The 24,563-nt window shown below is 43.4% G+C and overlaps 1 protein-coding gene across 1 annotated transcript in view; it reads left to right on the top strand.

The window, feature by feature from the left end:
* The first annotated feature begins 1,627 nt into the window (after positions 1-1,627).
* Positions 1,628-24,563, top strand: part of ADAM19 (ADAM metallopeptidase domain 19) — a 94,144-nt gene continuing 71,208 nt past the window's right edge. The window contains exons 1-3 of the mRNA XM_027970455.2: positions 1,628-1,774; positions 4,417-4,502; positions 9,398-9,468. Of these exons, the coding sequence (XP_027826256.1) occupies positions 1,708-1,774; positions 4,417-4,502; positions 9,398-9,468 (224 nt within the window). The 5' untranslated portion in view covers positions 1,628-1,707. The remainder of the gene's footprint in view (positions 1,775-4,416; positions 4,503-9,397; positions 9,469-24,563) is intronic.

The following is a 24,563-nucleotide window of genomic DNA, read 5'->3' as shown; positions in this document are numbered from 1 at the left end:
CACCTATAAGCTGGTAAGAGAGGACTTATATGAAACCCAACCAAGCCAACACCATAATCTCCAAAACTATAGAAAAATAACCTCCTGTTGTTCAAGTCATTCAGTCTTTAGTTTTTGGTTATGGCAGCATGAACAGACTAATATATTTTATTTATGCCCACTGGTTTCAATAGACATACCTACTAATTTTCAGGTATGCCTTTTCCTTCCCCAAACAGCATCTTGTTTAGCTGTACAACCCTGAGTTTGAAGGAGATGGAGTGAAAGGAATAGATAACAACAGATCTGAGGCTCAGACTTTGCCAAGGATCTTAGGCAAGACAGGTTTTTTTTTTTTTTTTTTTTTCCTGATTATCAGTTTGTGTGTTACTTGCACAATTGTGTCCAACTCTTTGCAACCTCATGGACTGTAGCCCATCAGTCTCCTCTGTCCATGGAATCCTCCAGGCAAGAATACTGGAGTGGGTACCCATTCCCTTCTCTAAGGGATCTTCCTGACCCAGGGATCAAATTCCCGTTTCCTGCATTGCAGGCAGATTCTTTACCATCTGAGCCACTTGGGAACCCCCAGTTTATTCATCTGTAAAATAAGATGTGCTGTAAGAGGCTCTGGAACTATTCAGATGTGGACTTGAATCCAGCCTCAGACTTTAGTTGTGTGATCTTGACTAAATTACTTAGCCTCTCAGGTTTGGTTTTCTCATCTCTAAACCAGGATATTGTTAGTGCTTACTTTAGGGGATTATTGGGCTAATAAAAAGACATGATGTATACAAAGTCCCTGGAAGATTTTAAAGGGCAATAAAAGGTAGTTCTCCTAGATTAATTAAATAAATTGACATATGTAAAGTGCTGAGAACAGTGGCACTTAGGAAATGCTGTATCGGTGTTAGTTATTATTTTCTTTTTCTAGCAAACAGCATAACTTCAGTAAGTGACAGTCATTATTATTATTATTTTCAAGTCTCATATCCCTCCAATTTCCTTCAAACCCCTAAAAGCTAACCATCCCAAATGCCAGTTTCCCCCAATTCAGCCCATGGGCTTTTCCGCCCTAGTCCGTCTGTCTAGGGTTTTCTGCTCCATTTTCGCCTCCTCTGGAGCTCAGATGTCATCTCCTCTGGGAATCCTCTCTTCACCACCCCGCTCCTCCCAGTCAGATGGAAAGGATCCTTGATTTGTGTCCTGCTAAGAAAACAACTCCATATAGCACTTAGTTCTCTGTGCCAGGTTAACTCTTTCGGAGCCTGCCTCCAAGAGTGGAGGCCGGTGCTGGTGAGCGGCCTCTTGAGTGACACCCAAGGCCAGCGTGGGACAGAGAAAATGGGCTGTGCAGAGAAGGGTCCAGTTTAATTCCTACAAACTAGAGCCCCCAACCCTCCTCAGGCAACGCCCACCGTGAAGAATCCCTACCCTTCCTCGGGCTCGGAGTCTCCCTCCCTTGATCGCCGACACCTGAGCAGTTTCCCCCGCCCCTGCCCCAACCCCGCGCCAGGCTCAGGGGTCGCTCTGGCTTCCACCCAGCCTCCTCCTGCCCCTCCTCCAGCCCCGGTGGAGCTGAGGGGCGGAGCGAACGGTCAATGGCTGGGAGAGGGCTGGGAGCTGCTGGGCGACCGCGGTGGATTCCAGAAGCTCGGCGGCCTGGTTAGGGGGCTGGCATGGCCGCGTGCTGGTGAGCGCCGACTGCGCAAGGGGCCAGCTGCCACCATGCCCCGGGGCGTGGGCATCGCCCAGCTCTGCCTGCTGGTGCTCGCCCTGCCTGGATGGACCAGAAGTAAGTAGCGGAGCGGAGCGTAGGGGGTGAGGGGTGGGTGACGGGGGCTTTGTAGGTGGGTGGACTGGGGGACCTGGGTGGACTGGGGGACCTGGGGACTCCCAGCAGCAACTCGGAGCCGCGCCCCTGCTGTCTCCTAGCCCGGGAGCCCCGGCTTTGTTCCCACGTTATGCGCCCCCGGGAGGTGGTGGAGATGCGGGAGATCCAGAGCAGGCAGAAAACAGTGGATCCCTCCCCGGCTTGCCGCCCTCTCTCTCCTTTTCCTCTGTTTTTCTGGCTTTTCCGCTGCTTTCCGAGTCTCTCCTCTTTTCTCCAGTCTTTGTGTGTGTGCCTATAAATACGTTTGGATAAAATTGGAACCATACCATATGTACGGTTTTGTGTCTTGCATATTCCACTTCACTTTATGAGCATTTCCACATCGTTACATTCTCCAACAACATGGTTTCAATGATTGTAAATTCCGCCAAGAAATTGCAGAAGTACAATTTTCAGAAAGTTAAAAACACGACTCTCATACAAATATAGGATGGAAGATTGGCAAAGATTGATCTGATTCTTCAGAGAGGCAGTGAATAGAATGGTAAAGCTAGTTTAAAGCACTAGAGGAAAAAGGAGTGATACGGGGCGTTGGAGACAGTGTTGAAATCCTGTACTGGGACAGATATAAAAGTGGTCAGTGCTCCATGGGGCCAAACAACCATAATTCTTAGTTATCTGTTTATTATGCTGGAGTCATTTGCATCTCTACCAGACTGAAAGTTATGGTTAACAGAGAACTTCGCAGAGTATATAGCCTTTAATTACTAGTAAATAAAGGCAAACAAAGGTACATTTCCCTATATAATTCACTGATCTGTGAAAAGGCCTGCTAACCAATGCTCCAAATGTGATGTGAAAGTGTATCCTACTTGCTCTTTTTGCTTTATTTCCAAAGTTTGAACAGTTTTTCTTAAGTTGTACTGTTTCTTTATTACTGAGCCTAGCTTTCCATAATTTTTGCAATCATAAAGATCATTTCATTCCTTTAAATGTTCTATTAAATATCATAATTCCTTTTTGTTGCAAAGAATCTAGATTTATCAGAGTCACTAGAGCAGAAACTGTCTTTCTGATTCCCCAGTGAGTATCAGACATCTAGCATAGTGTTTGGCCTGTAGTTAAGCACTCAGAAAATGTGTAAATGAATGCATTGCTTCTCATTTTTACTAATATGATAACTAATGTAGTCTAATGACTTTTTTTTAGGATGTATTTTGACTGAGAATGCATCGTATCAGTAATCTAAAACGGAAATTAATCACTCATCATTGGGCTAGTGTAACAGAACAAATATGGCCATCTTCTATGTAATTCATTATATTCTATGTGATTCATGTAGTTAGTTTAGAAAAGAATAGCTTTTTGGAGTCCTCACTTAGGACCTCAGGAGTTCTGTGGGTGTGGCCTATTCTTACCAGAGACTAATTTACTTAGGTCTTGAGCAGTTACCACTTTATTAAGATTGTCTGCAACCAGTGTTTGAAGTCTGCCCTGCCTAGAACAAGTCTCTCCGCAAACAGATTTCAGTTCACCTTTCTTGAAAAACAGGAAATCTTGTTACCTATCTCCCAGGGTTGTGTTGAGTACAGAGATCTGGGTGGTGAGAATTATTTGGAAAGTAGGATGTGATATGCAAATGCAGCCTTGCCCTTAGGAAGCTCAGGTTAAAGCAATGATGCTTTTGTGGCTTGGGAAGCACTATCACAGTAACTCTCCCCATTAATGATGTGAGATGGGCAGGTGGATATCATTTTACAGATGAGAAAACTGAAGCACAATGTGAATAATACCCAGGGGCTTGCCCTCCAGATATACCCAGAACCCAAACACTTCATTCCTCTCCACTGACATCATTCTAGTCTGAGTTACCAGCAACTCTGACAAGGCAAGCCTCCATCCTTGCCTTCCCGCTTCTACTCTCATCCCTGCCCCTACAGCACTTCCACACTTTCAGTCTCCACCCAACCGTCAGAAAGATCTTTCACAAACTGAATACAGATCATATTGCTCTGTGTCTAAACCCTCCAGTGCCTTCCAAGTCACAGGATTTATAATAAAATCCAGACACTTTCCATGCCCTCTGTGATAGCAGACCCCCTATCTGTCTTGCTGACCATATCTGCCAATTTCCCCTCTCATTTGCTCAGTTCTGGCTACTTCTAACTTCTGCTTATTTCTTAAATAGGCCAAGCTGTTTCTGCTCTTGCTGATCCTTTTCCCTGGGACACTCTTAGACCCCTAGATCTTTGCATCTTCTTTCCAGTCCCTCAAGTCTCAATTAAATGCTATCCTTGAAGATCATCCTAAAATAGGTACCCCCTCTTCAGTGTCTCTTTATTTTATGACCCTGTTGTACCATATGAGAATATTTGTGTCATCCTCTTCCCATCTCTAGAAAGTAAGCCAGTGAAGTATACACAGATCTACCACTCTATTATCAGCACCTGGCAGAGTGCCTGACCCATAGTAAGTGCCAGGAGCCTGGAATCCACAGGTCTCCTAACACCCCAATGTGGAGTCTTCCCTGTTGGCACTGCATGCCTGGCTTAGCTAGGGTACAGAGATCTGGGATTCCAGTGATGTGTTTGCTGTATTGGCAGGAGGAAGTGGGGAAGGCAGCCCCCAGCTGCAGCATGAACTGATAATACCTCAGTGGAAGACTGCAGAAAGCCCCATGAGAGAAAAGGTAAGACTCAAAGCATTTCATTTTCCCAGGCAAAAGCTGACAACTCTGTTCTGTGAGGCGTGGGGGTCACCTACTTAACTTTTCTGGAGGTACTAATGGTTATCACCATTAGTTCTGTTTCTGGCCCACTCTGTCCTCTGTGTACTCCACTTTTGGAAATCCTTGATGGGACTTTCCTTCACTGTGTGACAACCTACTATAACACTTCCAGATGCCAGTAGTTGAGGAAATGAAAATCCATGTTAATGCTGGCATAAGCTAAATGCAAGTATGTTTCACAAAAATCACTGACTCTCAATTGGGATTGACTAAATGTTGTCATTAGTATTTTTTGCTCTGCATAGTATGTGCTTCAGTTTATTCATGAGATGATATACTTGGAGAGAAAAATGACAATCCAAACTATTTTAAAAATAAGAGGCAGGGTAGGGCTTCCCAGGTGATTCAGTGGTAAAGAACCCATTTGCCAATGCAAGGAGACGTGGGCTTGATCCCTATGTCAGGAAGATGCCTGGGAGGAAGAAATGGTAACACACTCCAATATTCTTGCCTGGGAAATCCCATGGACAGAGGAGCCTGAGGGGCTTCAGTTCATGGGGTCGCAAAGAGTCGGACACGGTCGAGCAACTGAACACACACGCAGGGACCTAGTACTGCCTTAAGTCTGTCTTGAAATCCAATAATCTTAAAATTCAGTAGGCTCCTTGGGCCACAACACTAGCAGAATGGCTAGGCCTCATTGAGGGGATTGGGAATAAGACAGAAAACATTATCCCATTCTTGCAGGAAGGACCTGTGCATCTAGGATAGTCTTTGGTTCTGGTTCTTATAGCTCAAGTGAGACAGGAAAGAAAGATATGTTTGCTGTGTGCCAATAACCAGCTATCGGACCTTTCACTTTCTGAGCACAGTTTCCTCATTTAAAAAAATAGGGCTTAGAGGGGATAAGACGGAAGAGGACTGGAGAGGAGAGGTGCTTAATAAGAGTGCTTTGGGTTCAAACAGTCAGTGATTTATTGGGCAACATATAACAGCAAGATTATAGTAGGAAAGAGAGGAGAGAGCGGTGTCAGGAAAGATTTCAGACTTCTAAGTCCTTGAGTCTGGAAAGGTAAGCGGAGAGTAGAAATGCCCAGAATCTGTGCAATTATGGCTGGGGGAATGCAGACGTGTCCAAAAGAGTGCTCCAATTTGGAGCAAACTTACAGCAAAAATATTAGGACAAATGAAAGCAAATAATATTTTATCCTAAAGATAATAAATGCATGGAGTTCATTTCATCCAAAACTAGGAGAGACTGAAAATAGCTCCAGGAAAAGTCTAGACAAATTAATGGATGGACATCCTAGAGCAGGTTATTTTTAAAAATTAAGATCTTGGATATCCCAGCCTATCCATTATTGTCTGAGGAATGGATCTGATACTTTTATAGATGCCTCTCTGTTCTCTCCAGATGTGGGATGCCGGGCATCCTCAGGAAGGGCCTGAGAAACAAAGTGGAGCTCAGATCCTGTCTTTGTTCCCAGCCATTGTCTGCCTAGGATCTGCCCAGGTCATTGTTCTTTGTAGGACTAGCCTGGCATCGTAAATATTTGTTGAACAAATGAATGAATGTCAGAGAGGGAGAGGAGAGGTAGGTCTCAGTCGGGCATCTTATTCTCATTCATGTAATTACTTCATTTAGCAAATGTTAGTTGAACACTACATACTAAATATACATATACTATGTCTTAAGGGGGATGTAGACACATAGTATAGATTTCCAATACCCTGTACAGCTGAAGATCTATTTAATCTACCTCAAAAGAGAAAGGCATTTAAAACCCTGCCCTGGGGAAGTATAAACAGTGGGTCAACTCCCTTCACTTCCTAGGAAAGGTGATGTTGCCCCTTCCTAGCACAGAGTGGAGTTGCGAGAGAAAAACCTGAGTAAATCTGGACAGGGAAGTTACATGAATCTTTGTAGTGCTGTTTCATTGTTTTGGTTGCAACATCTCCTGGAAACAAGGAACATCATATATTAAATATCAGTGTCTGAGCATCTTCTAGACTAGAGAGCAATAGTTTTGGATTAGCCACTTAAATATTCATAATCAGGCTGCAACTTGTGTCTCTTTGGGGGAGAAGTGGCAATGATTTGATTTGTGTTAACTTTCCTTCTTTGTGTGTGGACTCTAGGCTACCTTCTTCTTAGAAAAGGGAATAGATACAGCTCTATTGCTGTGTGTGTTTCCTCAAGTGTCCACTTGGGACTGTGTCCCTGATGCTTAATGTGATTGGGCAGGGCCCTTGCTCCAGAACTCCCCAGAGTGAACAACAAACCAGAAATAGGTATAGGTAGAGCTGAATCCGAGCATCAGAAAATAGAGAAGTGAATTGCTTAGTGCAAGTTTTTGCATAAATATCCCTGTCGCTTCCTCTTCCCGTGTTTTTGACATGTCCCTTAAGAGAAGTGAGTAGGATGAATTTGCAAAACAAAGCAAAGGACAGGGTTGCACAAGCATCCAAGATCACAATGTTCGGACCACATCAGAGCCGTTGGTGGCACAAAAGCCTCAGGGATGCCCAGGACCCTAAAGGGAAATGGGGTTTGAAGCTGATAAGAAGAGAAATGTGCTTAGAAAGGGCAGGCCCCCAACCAGAGGTGGCAAAGCAGGTGACACACTTGCTCATACCTGCCAAAACTAAGTTTTGAGGCTGGCCTTACAAGGGATCGAAGCTTTCCTTTAGCAAGAGCTTCGTGTGAATTGAAAGAGACTTCACGAGTTTATCACTTCCTTGGTCCCAAATTGGAGAATGTGCATCTAAAACATCCAAAGAATCAATCCTTTTAAAAATGTTTAAATATGTAAATACCCTGTTTTAATTAAATAATATCTGCCTTTAAGAAAAGTTCAGCTGTGCTAAATTGAACTTTTGTTAAAGCATGAAAGTTTATGATGACTTGGATTTCTGATGTCTTTGAAATTTTCCACAATAATTAGATAAAAGGAGATTAAAAAGTCCATTTCTGAAAATATAAAAGGCCATTATAAAAACATGGGAAAGTACACAAAATAAAATTAAATTGAATTATGATCTCACTGAGCTTCCCTGGTGGCTCAGTGGTAAAGAACCCAACCTGCAGGAGATGCAGGTTCAATCCCTGGGTCGGGAAGATCCCCTGGAGAAGGAAAATGTCAACCCACTCCAGTATTCTTGCCTGGAAAATCCTATGGACAAAGGAGCCTGGTGGGCTACAGTCCATGGGGTTGCAGAAGAGTAGGACATGACTGAGCGGCTAAATAGCAACAAATGATCTCACTAACAAGAAGTAACTATGGTAACCTTTTGGTTTATTTCTACTTTCGTCCCTTTATAAAAATATGTATGAATAAAGCATACAGTGTTATGTTTTGAACCTTTGTGCTTTATCATTATCATGTGTACTTTCTTGATAATTTAAAAATGATTGAAAGCCATAATTTTGAATGGCTGTCTAATGTTTTGTCATATGAATGGATTATTGGTTATTTAACCATTCTCCTACATTTGGATTATTTGGATTTTGTTTCATTAGTTATTATTGTAAATAATGAGCATCCTTGTGTGTAAACCATTGCCTGTGTTTCCATTTGTTCCCTTCAGATAGAATCTTCTGTAGGGTTTGAGGGTCTAAACATTTTTAAACTCTTGGTTCATACTGTCAGATTATTTTCTGGTGAGCAGGTATCAGTTTAAATTCTCACAGGCAGGGTGTGAGCGTGCCCATTCTATAGTATACTCTGGTGAGCAGGTATCAGCTTAAATTCTCACAGGCAGGGTGTGAGCGTGCCCATTCTATAGTATACTCTGGTGAGCAGGTATCAGTTTAAATTCTCACAGGCAGGGTGTGAGCGTGCCCATTCTATAGTATACTCTGGTGAGCAGGTATCAGTTTAAATTCTCACAGGCAGGGTGTGAGCGTGCCCATTCTATAGTATACTCTGGTGAGCAGGTATCAGCTTAAATTCTCACAGGCAGGGTGTGAGCGTGCCCATTCTATAGTATACTCTGCTGCATTGTGATTTATGGGTTTTTTTTAATCTTTGTTGCTTTGGTTTTTAAAAAGATATCTTTAAAAAATACTTTTGGATGGGGGGCAGTTACCAGTGATGCTGAACATGTTTTTAATGCTTATTGACCATTTGTATGATACCTTAAACGGTCTATTCTGGGTATCTAGCTACTTTGGTTCTTAGTACATTTTTTGTGTAAAATGTATCTTTTGGACCTTTAAATCCTTACTTGGAGGTTCTTCCAGTTGTCTCCTCTGAGATGATTAAGGAATATCCAAACTGAGAGCCACTATAAAATAAGAGTCCATGATGAAGAGGCTTTCCCTGGTATCTTAAGTAGCAGCCAACATGTAACAGGAGCTTCCTGTGTGCCAAGCACTATAATAAATTCTTTACGTTTACTTTGTCACTTAGTCCTTACAATATCCCCACAAAGCTGACTATTACTTCTGTTTTACAAATGAAGCTGAGCTGTAGGGAGGTTCAGTAACATGTCTGATTCCACGGCCATAGTGTTGAAGCCTACACTTGATCCCAGATCTGACTCCACTCAAATTTGCTGTCCAGGATCGTGTTTTTTAGGGTTTGCCTTTACCAGGCCTGCACGCAGGCATTTACACCACATTTCGGCTTGGAGTTTCTTTCCTTTGTCTTTGAGGAGAAGGCAGATGGGGGAGGAGAATTGGGTCCGTCTGGGACTGAAGTTATTTCATGTTTGGGCTGCAAATGCAGTTGACCCTTTCTCGTTCACTTCCTGTGGCTCCATCCACGTCAGAGCTCTGGCTGGACCCTCTGCCTCTCCCTGGGAGCCTCGGCCCCTGCTTTTCAGAACTGACATTCTTTCGTTGTTTCTTTTAGCATCCACTCAAAGCGGAGCTCAGGGTGATGGCTGAGGGGCGAGAGCTGATCCTGGACCTGGAGAAGAATGAGTAAGTGGACTTCTCCTTTGTCTAAAATGAGACAACCCACTTGTGTGGCAGCGCCGGACGCAGGTGCCACTGGCTTGGAAGGAAGTAGTTAATGAAGTGACCCAGGCTGTCAACCTGTGGTTCGTTTACTGAGAGCATTCTTGCAAAGCCTGCACTTCCACCATCTCTTGACTTGCTGTGAAGTTACTGGACTGTTTACCGTCTTCCTTGAATTTCCTCAAGCTGGGGAGATTTCTGGGGCCTCTTAGGATTCACTGTCTGTTTGTGTGTGTGAGAGAGAGAGAGAGAGAGAGACAGAGAGACATGAAGGAAGGGATAGGCTGGAGGACTTGGGCAGCTGTCTTCCTCGCTCCAGCACAGCGCATGGCAGGAAGTGAAGGAGATGAGAGGAAAGCAGCAGAGAGGAGAGAGGTGAGGTGGGGTGTTCGGGGATTTGACGCTCACACCCTGACTGCTCCTTCTCTTCTGGCTCAGCTACATCTGAGCTTCTGCCAATACGGGCATGGGCAGCAGTCTCCTGGCTTCATCGGCCTGGTTCTTCCATATCCCCAACCTCATTTGTCTTGGGTGGCTGCCTCACTCAGAAATATTTCCACATTGATTTGCTGTCAAGCACAGTTGTATCTTGATTGATGTTATCGAGCAGATAAATAGACATAAGGCACGGTTGCATGTGTTGCCTATTCTTTGACCAATCCCAGTCTGTTTTGGGCACTGGAGAGCTTTCCTTACTTGGCCAGGGCCCTCTGAAGGCTTCTGCTGTCTCCTCATCAACAGTCCTGCTTACATTCTGCCTCACAGACCTTGCAGATAAGGCTGCATGGCTCAGCGAACTGCCTGTGTCCTCTTGGCAGCCTGTGGAGTCTCCTGGAAGCAGATGAGTAATCACACACATCACTGCCAAGAAAGGGATAGATAGGGACCTTCCCATATCCAGAAGGATGGGAATGACTGCTCAGCTTGGGTGGAAAGCAAGAATATAAATTATTCCAAATTTGGGCTTTTTGGACACTTGCGGAGGAGGATGAGTGGTGTTGGAAGTGCATTATAAGCATGACTTCAGCAGTGTTTGCAGTGCTCATCCATGTCTTTCCTCTGCCTCCAGGATGCGGTGGCCTTTAGAAAGCCAGAAAAATGGGCATTTTTGCAGTCATTTTTGCAGCTTTCCTCCTTGGAGTGAGAGCAGTCCTTTCCTTGTGCCTTCCTCCTGAAGTGAAACCGGCCCAGGAATGTGTTCTTTCTGTTTTATTTCCCTGGAATAGACCTGGCTGGCTGTGTCTGCCGAGAGCATAGGCCCTGTCTGCCTGGGGTTTCTCCTTGCATTCTCTTCCTTTGATCTTGCAGGGGGGGTCTCAGAGGGTGTGTTCTTAGTCTCTCTCAGGGCCTGTTTCAGTTTCTTACAGTCCCAGCCCTCTAGCTCTAAACTAAAGATGTCCTATTGCTACCTCCATCTCAGCTGTCCTCTCCTGCCTCCATTTAGAGTATCTGACTCCTCAGCTTCCTCTGGGCTGCCCATGTGATGGGGTTGGTGTCATGGACAAACTCTTGGGAGTTGGATTGGCCAGGGAAGGATCCCGGGACTCATCCTTCCCTCATATTTTGTAATCTTTACAAGAGCTCATAGGAAGTTAGGGCACAAAGATGCCTTGGGAAACACTGAGTGCAGTAGTCTTATGCGTGGAAGCAGAAACTTCAGCTCAGAGAAGGAAAGGAGCTTGTCTAAGGCCACACAGCAAGTAAATGGGAGAGATGAGATGAGGATTATTTGTGTCACAGAAACCCAGATTCGACTCACTAGCTGATTAACCTGGGGACACATTGCTGGGTCTTTTGGAGTCTCAGTGTCCTTACTTATAAAATGAGGATAGTAACACCTGCCTCATAAGCGCGGCTATGAGGGCTAAATGCAGTGATGTACACAAAGTGCTTACAGAGCACACGGTAAATAATTGACTACTATTGTGATTTTTTTTTTTTTTTTACCATCCCATTCTGAGGTTCCAGAGGAGAGCCCGGAAATGTGGTTCAGTTGTCTGCTGCCGGGAGCAGCTCTCTTGTTTCCCAGTGATCAGCAGTGGGCTGGATATGGTTCCTGGCCTCCTCCAATTGGCAGAAGGCAGGAGATCTGACAAAAATGGAAGCAGCAGAGCCAAGCAATATGACCTCACCAGGTATCCCTAGGGATGGCTTCCTGCTATTTTCGTCTAAACTGGGCTTTTTGTTTTTGGACATGTGTTAGCAAGCGGAACTCCAACTGCACACGACTGACTTCCTAGTGTGTTTACTTCCCAAAGCCTTTTCATTCATGGTGCGTGCGAGCCTGGATTCAAAACAGCTTGGAGGGTGGGGAGGGGTTTGGAGGAGGTGCTGCTTTTCTGATTTTCAAACCTTATTAAAAAAATGGTAAACTTTTTATCATCCTGTGATATTTGAGGGGAAACTAGGCCCTGTGCTAAGGGATCCTCATGCTCTGATTCTTAATATCCTCAATTGATTCATTCATCTTCCCATCTCGGTACATCTATAGCATTCTAGGCACCAGAGCAGGTAGTGCCGTTCCAGCTGTGGATAAAATAGTTCTGCCTTCTTGGAGCTTGTATTCCAGTAGGGGTGAGCAATAAATGAACAAGCAAATGATGACAACTGCTATGGAGGAAACAAAGAAGCATTAGGGCTCCGAAGAGGGAGGGAGGTGCTGTTTGGAATGGCAGCCAGAGCCAGCCTTGGTGGTGAATTGATATTTGAGTCCAGAACTGAAGGAGGTGAGGAAGTGAGCCACATGAACAGCAGGGAGATGACAGTTCCAAGGAGCAGGAACAGCCGCCGAGTTAAAAAACGCTACTAGACTATGAAGGTTTCCCTTCCTTTGGCCTACCCCCAACCACATTCCCCCACATGTTAGGTTCTCAGGCCTCCCAGGAGCGGTGGACAAGGACTCCTGGAACTGTGAGGGCAGGGAGAGGACATTTCTCATTTCTTTCTCATCATCCCGAGGTGTCTGGCCTTCTCTCATTTAATCAAAGTCCAAGCGCTAATGCGTGGCCCAAAATAGCAGTGAGCCAGCCTTTAATGGAATTCACACGTGGAGAGGTTGCCAACAGTGGTGAGGCTGCAGGAGTGTGGGGCTTGGGCCAGGATCGAGGGCATAGCAGATGGGTCTTCAGCTCAGGCAGCAGACACCCCAAGGTGCCTTAGTTCCATAGCATGGCCAGCGGCAGCCTTTTTCCACTGTGAGGCAGCTCAGGATAAATGGCTGACATTCCCATGGGGGATACACACCCTTTCCCCTACTGATTGCAGTTGGAAAAGAGTGACATCACAAGGATATCTGAATGTGGCTTCCATGTGGGATCCTGACCCTGCCACTTACTAACTGTATGTCCTTTTCAAGCCTCAGTTTCCTTATCTGGGATATAATATATCTGAGTTCCACACTTAGAGCCATGGGGAGGACAAAATGAGATGGCGCCTGTCAGGGGGCCAGCACAGTGCCTGACTTGTACTCTGTATACCCTGTAGGAAACAGCTGCTATCTTTTTCTTGCTTCTGGTTTTTTAATTGCAAAAGCAATGCATACTGATTGTAAAACTTGTAGCATTACCAAAATATAATGAGTAAAAGAATGAAAGCCTCCTGCCCACAGGGAGAAACCACTGTGAATGATTGGTGGGCCCGCCATGGACCCGTTCTCTGTGTGTGAGAGCATGCACATAGATACTCGTAGGCACAGTCACACAGAAGCACAGCCAAGCTGCTACTTTTGTGATGATGCAAGAGCAGAAATGAGACTACTGTACATGCTGCTCCACAGTTATTTTTGTAGACGAAACTGAAGAGATGAAGGTAGTATTCTGCTCTAATAAAATATATGTTCCCTTTTGTTGTTCAGTTGCTCAGTCATGTCCGATTCTGTGACCCCGTGGACTGAAGCACTCCAGGCTTCCTGTCCTTCACAGTCTCCCAGGGTTTGCTCAAACTCATGTCCATTGAGTCAGTGATGCCATCCAACTGTCTCATCCTCTGTTGCCCCCTTCTCCTCCTGCCCTCGATCTTTCTCAGCATCATTGTCTTTTCCAGTGAGTCGGCTCTTTGCATCAGATGGCCAAAGTATTGGAGCTTCAATTTCAGCATATGTTCCTTAGTTTTATATTTATTCACACCTATACTGATCATTTGCAAATGTTGGTGCATAGCTGTGGTTAACAGAGCCTGGCTTGTGACTGGGACTCTGGTACAGTGGAGAGAGTACTGAGCTCAGAGACAGGTGATGTGGAATTGGTCAACAAGCCAGTTGGCCCTGCTGGGCTTCCACTTTCTCATCTGTTGCATGGGGGGTTTGTCCCAGTTAGGCTCTAAGAGCCTTTCCTGCATTACCTATTTAAGGGACACCGCATAAGTGGAAAATGAAAAAGAAGTCCCTGCCTCAGGGCCTTTGCTCCCCAGTTCTGGAGACATTCCTGGAAAGAGGGGGCAGTGGGATAAAGGCAAATACCCCCAAAACCACAGAAGCTGAGGATGAACTGCTAGCTCAGGACCCATTGTTTAAGCAACATAAACACAAGGAGGAAAATTACAGGGAAGAAATTACAGGCTGCTATTTTCATAACCCGCAATTTTGAGGCATAAATCCATAATATTTGTCTTCCATGTAATTTCCCCCAGACACTGAGGACTGCCTCATCAATCCAGAAACCATACTGGACAATAACTTGTTTGCTGATATAAATTGGAGTCTTTCTTCACTGTAGGCATCTGGACATCTGGATGCCTCCAGGAAGATGCGGGCCCTGACTCTCTCCCTTCTCACTTTTTCCCCAAAGGAGGGCACACTGAACTGTTGAACCTGCTTGCAGGATGCTCACTGACTGTGTTACTACATTACAAGGTCACCTTCAAAAGCAGATGAGCAGCCCAGCCAGTGGGCGCCGTGCCCAGAGGACCTTCGGCCACCTACTTCTCTCTGCTCATCCCTTAAACACGTTCTGGAACTGTCATCTCTTCATTAGACTTCCTCCCTTGAGTCTAAATGGTGCTAAGATTTAGGTTTTGGCTTGGGAAAGGGAGAGATATACCTTGGTCTCACCACAGCCCTGTTAACGAAAGAGAAACAGAGTTTGTACCGGCTGGCTAATAAGAGTGGATGTTTGTTTTCTTTTGTGTGTATATCTACCTCCACACCTCAGGGGGAATAGTAATTGTCAAGGCAGAATTTAGATATTTGGAGGTTTACTGGTTATTGTACCTACCACTTACTTCTGACTTTTGTCTCTCCTCGTATCTCTAACTTCTTTTCAGTCCCTCGGAGATATCTTAGGGATGGAGACTTTTTGTTATCCTGGATATCAAGCTGCAGCCTGGAAAATGAATAGTCGTTCACTGCTAATGGACTGATCCAGCTCCTTGACTCTTTTTCTTCAACCCTTTTTGAGTCATATATAATACTGGAGAACCCAAGAAGGGGAGAAAGGCAGAAGAGGAGTTTTCTCAGCAGTAGATTGGGTGGGTTAGTCACCACCGCTTACTGTTGCACTTCTCTTCCAAGGAGGTCTGGTGGTAATATTAATACATAGTTGATCTGGAGCAAAACTCTGCATACCACCCAGACCACGGACCTCTTCCCGGCTCCCTGCTTCCTTGTGGGTGAGGAATAGACTTGAACATCTTATCTAGGATAAAGGACAGCTCTCTTTGACCCTCTCTTGTCAGGAGCTTCATTTATTGTTGGCAGAATTCAATTTCCTGGATCAAAGAGAAGCTTAAGAAAGGCTTAGGCATATCCCAGCACTCTTGGTAAACCATGCTTCACTGAAGTGCATTTAAATGAGTCACAGACATATGGCTTACATTTCACTTAAAATACACATGGCTTAAGAAATTGGAGGATATCGTTCTTTAACCAAGTATTTGGCAGATCCAAAGTATTCAAAATGTTTTTCCAAACTCAGCACACAGCTGGGCTCCCCATTCCCTGCAGCTGAGATCCTATACCTCCGTTAGACCAGCACTGAGGAAACCGTTGGATAGATGGGTGGGGACATCAGAATTTGCAGAGAGCTGCCTCCAAGTGGCTGAAATTTTTTTCAAATATATATATATATATTTGAAGTACCAGGAACTGGAATTAACCCTGCTGCATTGACTCTGAGGCAATGAATGCATAAGTAGATTTAAATTCTAAGTGCTAGGTTAGGCACCTTGCCCCAGAGAGACCACATAGTCCTGTCTGAAATGCAGCTTCCAATTGTAGCTTTGTAGGTGGAGATTGATCTCACGATTCCCATGTTGCCCAGAACCCCTGGAGTTGCAGACTGGATTGCCAGCCAATGTAATGTGGTCTTTCTACAAGCTAAATTCTCAGCCCTACCCCTGCTTAAGCAGGGGCTCCATTATTTCTGAATCATTAGAAACATGATACTGCTTTGTTAGGGTCCACTGTGTAAACTCAGTCTCAGTAACTGGAAATGGTGATCTGCGTGGATGCAGCTAGACAGTAGCTGGAAGGGAGTATCAGGCAGCATCCACAACTGTAATAACGATTACAGTGTCAATTTTTTTTTTAAATTTTTAACTGGAGGATAATTACTTTATAATATTGTGTTGCTTTCTGCTATACATCAAAATGAATCAGCCATAGGTATACATACATCCCCTCCTTCTTAAGCCTTCCTCCCACCTCCCAGAGATGTGTTGATTCTGAAGGCTGTGAGAATGTAAGGCAAAATGCCTAATCCATAGTGGACAGGCTTGGGTTTTGGTGCTGGAAGGACCCAAATTCAGTCCCAGGCACTGACACTGTCTGGTTAGGTGGCCTTCAGTAAGTCGCTTGTCTTCCGAATGCTGTTTCTTCTTCGGTAGGCACCATAATGGTCGCGCATTAACTGAGGGCCAGGCACTGTGCAAAGGCACTCCACGTACCATCTTATTTAATCCTCGTGGCAACTCTCTTGAGAAGGTATGAGTATTATTCACATTTTATAAATGGGGAGACTCTCAGGCAGAGCCAGGAGTCAAACTCAGGTCCAGTTGCTTCTTACTATACTTTACCTCCACATAGAAAATGAAAATAACTTCATTGTGGATAAGGTAGGCTGAGAAATGTTCCCTACCCCCCAAAAGACCCACATTCTAATTCCTGGAACATGAGACTATACTGCCTTATGTGGCAAAAAATAATCTTTGTAAGTGTGACTTAATGAAGGATTTTGAGAAGAGATGATTCTGGATGTTCTGGGTGGGCTGTAAATTCAGTCACTAGTATTTGTAAGAGGAAGGCAGAGGGAGATTTGCTCACAGAGGGAAGAGGAGAAGGCATTGTGACCACCGAGAGGGCAGTGATGCAGCCGCAAGCCAGGGAATACAGGCAGCCACTGGAGGGTGGAGGAGGCCAGGAGTGAAACCTCTCAGACTGAGTGCAGCTTTGCTAACACCTTGACTTTGCATTCTTGACCTCCAGCACCCTGAAAGAATAACTTTTTTTTCTGGTTTCTTTTTCATCTTTTTTTCTCTTTTCTTTTTTTGGCTGGGGCAAGTAGGATCTGAGTTCCCTGACCAGGGATGGAAAGTGTGCTCCCTGCAGTGGAAGCATGGAGTCTTAACCACTGGACTACCGGGGGAGTCGCTAACTTTCTATTGTCTCAAGCCACCCAGTTTCTGGTAATTTGTCACACACTGGGCACAGGAAACAAATCCACGATGTCTGTGAGCCTTAGGGATAATGTATTACGATGTGCTTAGTATCATTACAGTGCATAAGTAAGCTGGTTTTCAGTACATGTTAACTTTCATTAATGTAAAATCATGAACAGATGTTTTCTAAAGTGGCTTGGTGATGCAAACCATTGCATATGGCCCCTGTGAGTGTTTTCAAGTAAGAGTGACAAGAGAAAAACACGTTGAGACATAGCATGTGTGGTTATAGTTTGTCAGCATTTCCTGAGTTCTGGGTCATGTTGTATGATGCGATCTGCCTTTAGGCAGCTTCTGGCTGAGAAATGATCATCAGAAAGGGATAATGATCTTGTCAATCATGGTAACAGCTACAAAGTAGGAGATGCCTTTATAGCAGGCTCTGTTGTGCAGTCTCTGCATAGTTCATCTAATTGAATCATCACAGCAACCCTGTGGGTTGTCGTTACCTGTGTTAGTCCTGTTTGGCAGATGGAGACCCTGAGGCATGCGGCAGCCCGACTTGGTCATAGTTTCTTTGGTCGGAAGGGTGGAGCTAGAGCTCTTTGACTCCAAGCCAGGCTCTTAGCTGTGGCCTCAGATTGCCTCATGGATGCCCTGTCCTTACTCAGTATGCTCTTCAATGAACACTTGCTATTCTCTGATATTCTGCCTGCCTTCTTCCCTTTCCTTCTGCCTTCCGTAGTTGGATTTGGATTTCAGTGGATTGTGATGATGTAACCTCGGCATGTTAGATTCAGAGCCTGGCTCCTTGTACCTACTGGAGGTGTAAGCTTTGGCAAGTTGCTTTACCTTTGCAAGTCTCAGTTTCCTCATCCACATGATGGGGCCAATAATAGCGGCCACCTGACCTGCCTCTTGAGAAGCTTATATGTGGGTCAGGAAGCAACAGTTAGAACTGGACATGGAACAACAGACTGGTTCCAAATAGGAAAAGAAGTACGTCAAGGCTGTATATTGTCACCCTGCTTATTTAACTTTTATGCAGAGTACATCATGAGAAATGCTGGGCTGGAAGAAGCACAAGCTGGAATCAAAATTGCCGGGAGAAATATCAATAACCTTAGATATGCAGATGACACCATCCTTATGGCAGAAAGTGAAGAGGAACTAAAAAGCCTCTTGATGAGAGTGAAAGAAGAGAGTGAAAAAGTTGGCTTAAAGCTCAACATTCAGAAAATGAAGATCATGGCATCTGGTCCCATCACTTCGTGGGAAATAGATGGGGAAACAGTAGAAACAGTGTCAGACTTTATTTTTGGGGGCTCAAAAATCACTGCAGATGGTGACTGCAGCCATGAAATTAAAAGATGCTTACTCCTTGGAAGAAAAGTTATGACCAACCTCGATAGCGTATTGAAAAGCAGAGACATTACTTTGCCAACAAAGGTCCATCTAGTCAAGGCTATGGTTTTTCCAGTGGTCATGTATAGATGTGAGAGTTGGACTGTGAAGAAAACTGAGTGCAGAATTGATGCTTTTGAACTGTGGTGTTGGAGAAGACTCTTGAGAGTCCCTTGGACTGCAAGGAGATCCAGCCAGTCCATTCTGAAGGAGATCAGCCCTGGGATTTCTTTGGAGGGAATGATGCTAAAACTCCAATACTTTGGCCACCTCATGCAAAGAGTTGACTAATTGGAAAAGACTCTGATGCTGGGAGGGATTGGGGGCAGAAGAAGAAGGGGATGACAGAGAATGAGATGGCTGGATGGCATCACTGACTTGATGGATGTGAGTCTGAGTGAACTGCGGGAGTTGGTGATGGACAGGGAGGCCTGGCGTGCTGCGATTCATGGGGTCACAGAGTCGGACAAGACTGAGCAACTGAACTGAACTGTCACATGTTGTGTGTTAATCGATAATGCAAGGCTCTTCGAGGACTTACTCTGTGCCTGGTGCACTGTGAGAGCCCAAGAGTCGCTATTTGTATTTTGCAGAATGGGAAAAACATTTAAGAATGTAGTAAGAGGGAATTCCCCTGAGGTGGTTTCCAAATGTAATTAGGAAGACGACCTTAAAGTCCATTGCCCTTGGGAGGAAACTCACTTCTGCTCCCCCGCTGTGCCCAGTTTGACCTAACTGTATCTCCAGAATACAGCTTTGCAGGGCTGTCCAGTCGGCCAAACTGTACCTCTTGTCTCTGCCTGCAGAATCCGTGCCCTCCCTAGGCGAGGCTCTGAACTGTCTGATAAGCAGGTAGAATTTGTTCACCATTTCCGGCTCTATCTCCTTCCAGGGACCTGCAGCCAGGGCTGCCTGTGTAGCCAGGAAGGATGTCCATGGTTTTCTTTTGTCTCAAGCTTATTTCTCCTGGCAGCCCTTCAGCAAGAGCACAGGGTAAAATGAATGGAAGGAAGCTGTCAACTGCCCTGTTGGCCTTAGATGGACCTTTATCAGAGCAAAGGGAAGCTGTGTACTTGGAGGAAGTCGGGAGTTGATTCTTGAGTTTGAGGAACCCTTGACCATCATCTGTTTACCTTAAGATAATAACGATAGCTGGAACCCAATGAGTGAACATTTACTGTGAGCATACTATTTTACATAGGTTTTTTTTTTTAACCCTGTATATATTTCCATGTAAATTTATCCATATGGGGTCATGCTGCTGCTGCTAAGTCGCTTCAGTCATGTCCAACTCTGTGCAAATGGGGTCATACTATAGCCTAAATTTTATTATCTATTTAAAAAAAAATTTTTGAAATACAGCATGAGAATCATCAATTATTTTTTAAAAAAATTACAGAAGAAATTGTTGGAGTGTTTGAAACATTGATAATAAAATTCTAGAAAAAATTACACAAGTAATAAAGTTTTGGGCTTCCCAAGTGGCTCAGTAGTAAAGAATCTGTCTACCAATGCTGGAGACTCTGGTTTGATCCCTGGGCCGGGAAGATCCCCTGGAGAAGGAAATGGCAACCCACTCCAGGATTCTTGCCTGGGAAATCCCACGGACAGAGGAGCCTGGCAGGCTACAGTCCATGGGGTCACAAAAGAGTTGGAAGTGACTTAGTGACTGAACAACAAAATAAGGTTTTAAAATAAATGAGATGATACTTTATGTACCATTCTGTAATTTGCTTTTTAATTATTTGGCTTCAATACCCTTCCACATTAGCTTATTTATAGACCTATTTCATTCTTCTTAATGATGACAGAGGATTCCACTGAATGGTTTCTCACTGTTACAAGTAATGCTGCAGTAATTGTCTTATGCATAATCTTTAAACATATTTGCAATGGCACCCCACTCCAGTACTCTTGCCTGGAAAATCCCATGGACCGAGGAGCGTGGAAGGCTGCAGTCCATGGGGTCGCTGAGATTCGGACATGACTGAGCGACTTCACTTTCACTTTTCACTTTCATTCATTGGATAAGGAAATGGCAACCCACTCTAGTGTTCTTGCCTGGAGAATCCCAGGGACTGGGGAGCCTGGTGGGCTGCCGTCTATGGGGTCGCACAGAATCAGACATGACTGAAGTGACTTAGCAGCAGCAGCAGCAAGTATTAGTGTAGGATTAATACCTAGCAGTAGAACTGCAAGGTCATATAGCATATATGTCTAACATGTTTTAACTTTTGACTAATTGTACTTCCCATTCCACAGATTCCTCCTCAAAGGCTATACCACAGTTTGGGAGTATATTATGGATATATTTCTATGTAAATTTATGGGATCATTTTTAATGTCTGTATGATAGTACATTGTATGTGTATGCCATAACTAACTTAAAATTTCTTATGATGGTTTTGGGTAAACTGGGAGTTGGTGATGGACAGGGAGGCCTGGCATGCTGCAGTCCATGGGGTCACAAAGAGTCGGACATGACTGAGTGTCTAAACTGAACTGAACTGATTGATGATGAAAAATTATCAAATGCACACAGAAGTAGAGAGAATGATATAATGAATCCCCATATACCCATCATTCAGATTCAGTAAAAATCAAGATGCCATGATTAATATAATCACCCATTTTGTTGGGTATTCAAGCAATTTTTTTCTTTTATTTCCCCCCCTCCTTCCGCCATTTTTACAAATAGTGCTAGAGTGGACACCTTCATGTTCTTTGAGAGGCACTTCTGGAGGATCACTTCCTAGATGTGAACCACTGGATCACAGGGAATTTACACAGAACATGTAGGTAGATAAAGGCACTTTGCTTTTGGCTTCTATGTAAGTTAAATCCATTGCCTGTGTTGAGAGAAGTTGTTTCACATACTGTCACTAACTGGTTAGTTGCTGAGCTTGGGCAGTTGCTTTAAATCCAAACTTTGTGGGTTTTTTTTCTTTTCTTTTTTTTTACCAGCTTTATTGAAATGTACCCTACATACCACATAGTTGATCTGGTTAAATAAGTTTGCCATTCAGTGTGTGTTAGTATATTTACAGAGTTGTGCAGCCATCATTATATTCTAATTTCTGAACATTTTCATCACTCTAAAAACAAGCGATTAGCAGTGTTACAGGTTGAATGTGTTCCCTCAAAGTCATATGTCAGAGTCCTAACCCCTTGAACATCAGTGTCCTTATTTGGAGATAGAGTCATCGTGGATGTAATTAGTTGGGATGAGGTCATCCCGGAATAGCACCTAATCCAGTATGACTGGTGTCCATATAAATAGGGGAAATTTGGACACAGACGTGCATAGAGGGAGAATGCCATGTGAAGACTAGAGTGAAATTATGTGGCCACAAGCCAAGGAAATACTAGAAGCTAGGAGAGAGGCCTGGAACAGATCCTTCCCCAGTATCTTCAAAGGAGCATGGCCCTGCCAGTGCCTTAATCTTATGTTTAACTTTTTAGAACTGTGAGATGATAAATTTCTATTTTTTAAAATCTCTGAGTCTGTGGTACTTTGTTAAAGCAGCCTTAGCAAACGAATGTAAGCAATTACTCCCCACGTTTCCCCAATGCCATCAGCTCTAGGCAACCACTAATCTGCTGTCACTATAGATTTGCTTACTCTGGATATTTCATATCAATGAGATTATCCAGTATTGTCTTCTTCTTTTTTTTTTTTTTTTTGGTGACTGGCTTGTTTCACTGTGTAATGTTTTTGAGTTTTTTCCATGTTGTATAGCATGCATCTGTATTGCATTCCTTTTTATTGCTTTATAGTATTCCATGGTATGAATGTACTACACTATGCTTATCCATTCACCAGTTGATGGATCTCCTGCCTTTTAAGCCAGAGCTTACTTGACTCCACTCTACAAGTTTGATTTCAGCAAATTTAAAAAAAAATATTGAAGTACAGTTGGTTTATAGTGTGTTAACAGCTGTTGTACTGTAAAGTGATTCTGTTATATATATATTCTATTCATATTCTTTTTATTATGGTTTATCAGAGGATATTGAATACAGTTCTCTGTACTATACAGTAGGACTTTGTTGTTTATCCATTCTATATATAATAGTTCACTACTGCTAACCCCAATCTTCCACTCCATCCTTCCGCCAATCCCCTCTCCTTTGGCAACCACAACTTTCTTCTTTATGTCCACAGTTCTGTTTCTGTTTCATAGGTGGATTCATTTGTGTTGTATTTTAGATTTCACATATAAGTGATATTATATGGTATTTGTCTTTCTTAGTTCACTAGTACGATAATCTCTAGTGGTACTCATGTAGCTGCAAATGGCTTTATTTTGTTCTTTTTTATAGTTGAGTAGTATTCTATTGTATATGTATATATACCACATCTTTTTTTCATGTTGTTAACACTTATTGACATACACAGTTCTTTTTTAAATGAATCTTTTAATTTTTTTTACAGTATACCTTGTTGGTTATATATTTTAAATATAGCAGTGTGTACTACATCTTCTTTATCCATTCATCTGTTAATGGACATTAGGTGTTTCCATGTCTTGGCTGCTGTGCATGTATCTTTCTGAATTATAGTTTTGTCTGGATCTGTATCCAGGAGTGGGATTGTTGCATCATATGATAATTGTATTTTTAGTTTTCTGAGAAACTTCCATACTATTTTTCATGGTGACTGTACCAACCTTCATTTCCACCAACAGTGTAGGAGGGTTCCCTTTTCTCCATGTTCTCACCAGCACTTGTTTTTTGTAGGCTTTTTAATAATGGCCATTCTGACTGGTGTGAGATGGTACCTCATTGTAATTTTGATTTTCATTTCTCTAATAATTAGTGATGTTGAGCATCTTATCATGTGCTTTTGGCCATCTGTATGTCATCTTTGGAGAAAAGTCAATGTTTTGGTCTTCTGCCTACTTTTGAATTGGGTCGTTTGTTTTTTTGTTGTTGAGTTGTATGAGCTGTTTGAATATTTTGGAAATTAAGCCCTTGTCCATCACTTTGGTGGCAAATACATTCTTTTATTCTGTAGGTTTTCTTTTTATTTTGTTTGTGATTTCCTTTGCTGTGCAAAAGCTTATAAGTTTGATTGGGTCCCATTTGTTTATTTATTTATTTAAAAAATTTTTTATTTTTACTTTATTTTACTTTACAATACTGTATTGGTTTTGCCATACATTGACATGAATCCACCATGGGTGTACATGAGTTCCCAAACATGAACCCCCCTCCCACCTCCCACCCAATATCATCTCTCTGGATCATCCCCGTGCACCAGCCTGAAGCATCCTGTATCCTGCATCAAACATAGACTGGTGATTAGTTTCTTACATGATAGTATACATGTTCCAATGCCATTCTCCCAAATCATCCCACCCTCTCCCTCTCCCTCAGAGTCCAAAGGTCCTCTCTACACATCTGTGTCTCTTTTGCTGTCTCGCATACATGGTCATCATTACCATCTTTCTAAATTCCATATATATGTGTTAGTATACTGTATTGGTGTTTTTCTTTCTGGCTTACTTCACTCTGTATAATCGGCTCCAGTTTCATCCATCTCATTAGAACTGATTCAAATGTATTCTTTTTAATGGCTGAGTAATACTCCATTGTGTATATATACCACAGCTTTCTTATCTATTCATCTGCTGATGGACATCTATGTTGTTTCCATGTCCTGGCTATCATAAACAGTGCTGCGATGAAAATTGGGGTACATGTGTCTTTTCTATTCTGGTTTCCTCGGTGTGTATGCCCAGCAGTGGGATTGCTGGGTCATAAGGCAGTTCTCTTTGCAATTTTTTAAGGAATCTCCACACTGTTCTCCATAGTGGCTGTACTAGTTTGCATTCCCACCAACAGTGCAAGAGGGTTCCCTTTTCTCCACACCCTCTCCAGCATTTATTGCTTGCAGACTTTTGGATCGCAGCCATTCTGACTGGTGTGAAGTGGTACCTCATTGTGGTTTTGATTTGCATTTCTCTAATAATGAGTGATGTTGAGCATCTTTTCATGTGTTTGTTAGCCGTCCGTATGTCTTCTCTGGAGAAATGTCTATTTAGTTCTTTGGCCCATTTTTT

This window comes from Ovis aries, chromosome 5 (assembly GCF_016772045.2).
Source record: "Ovis aries strain OAR_USU_Benz2616 breed Rambouillet chromosome 5, ARS-UI_Ramb_v3.0, whole genome shotgun sequence".
NCBI classification, from domain to species: domain Eukaryota; kingdom Metazoa; phylum Chordata; class Mammalia; order Artiodactyla; family Bovidae; genus Ovis; species Ovis aries.
Note: the sequence above shows the minus strand (reverse complement) of the source record. Positions and strands in the feature narration are given on the sequence as shown.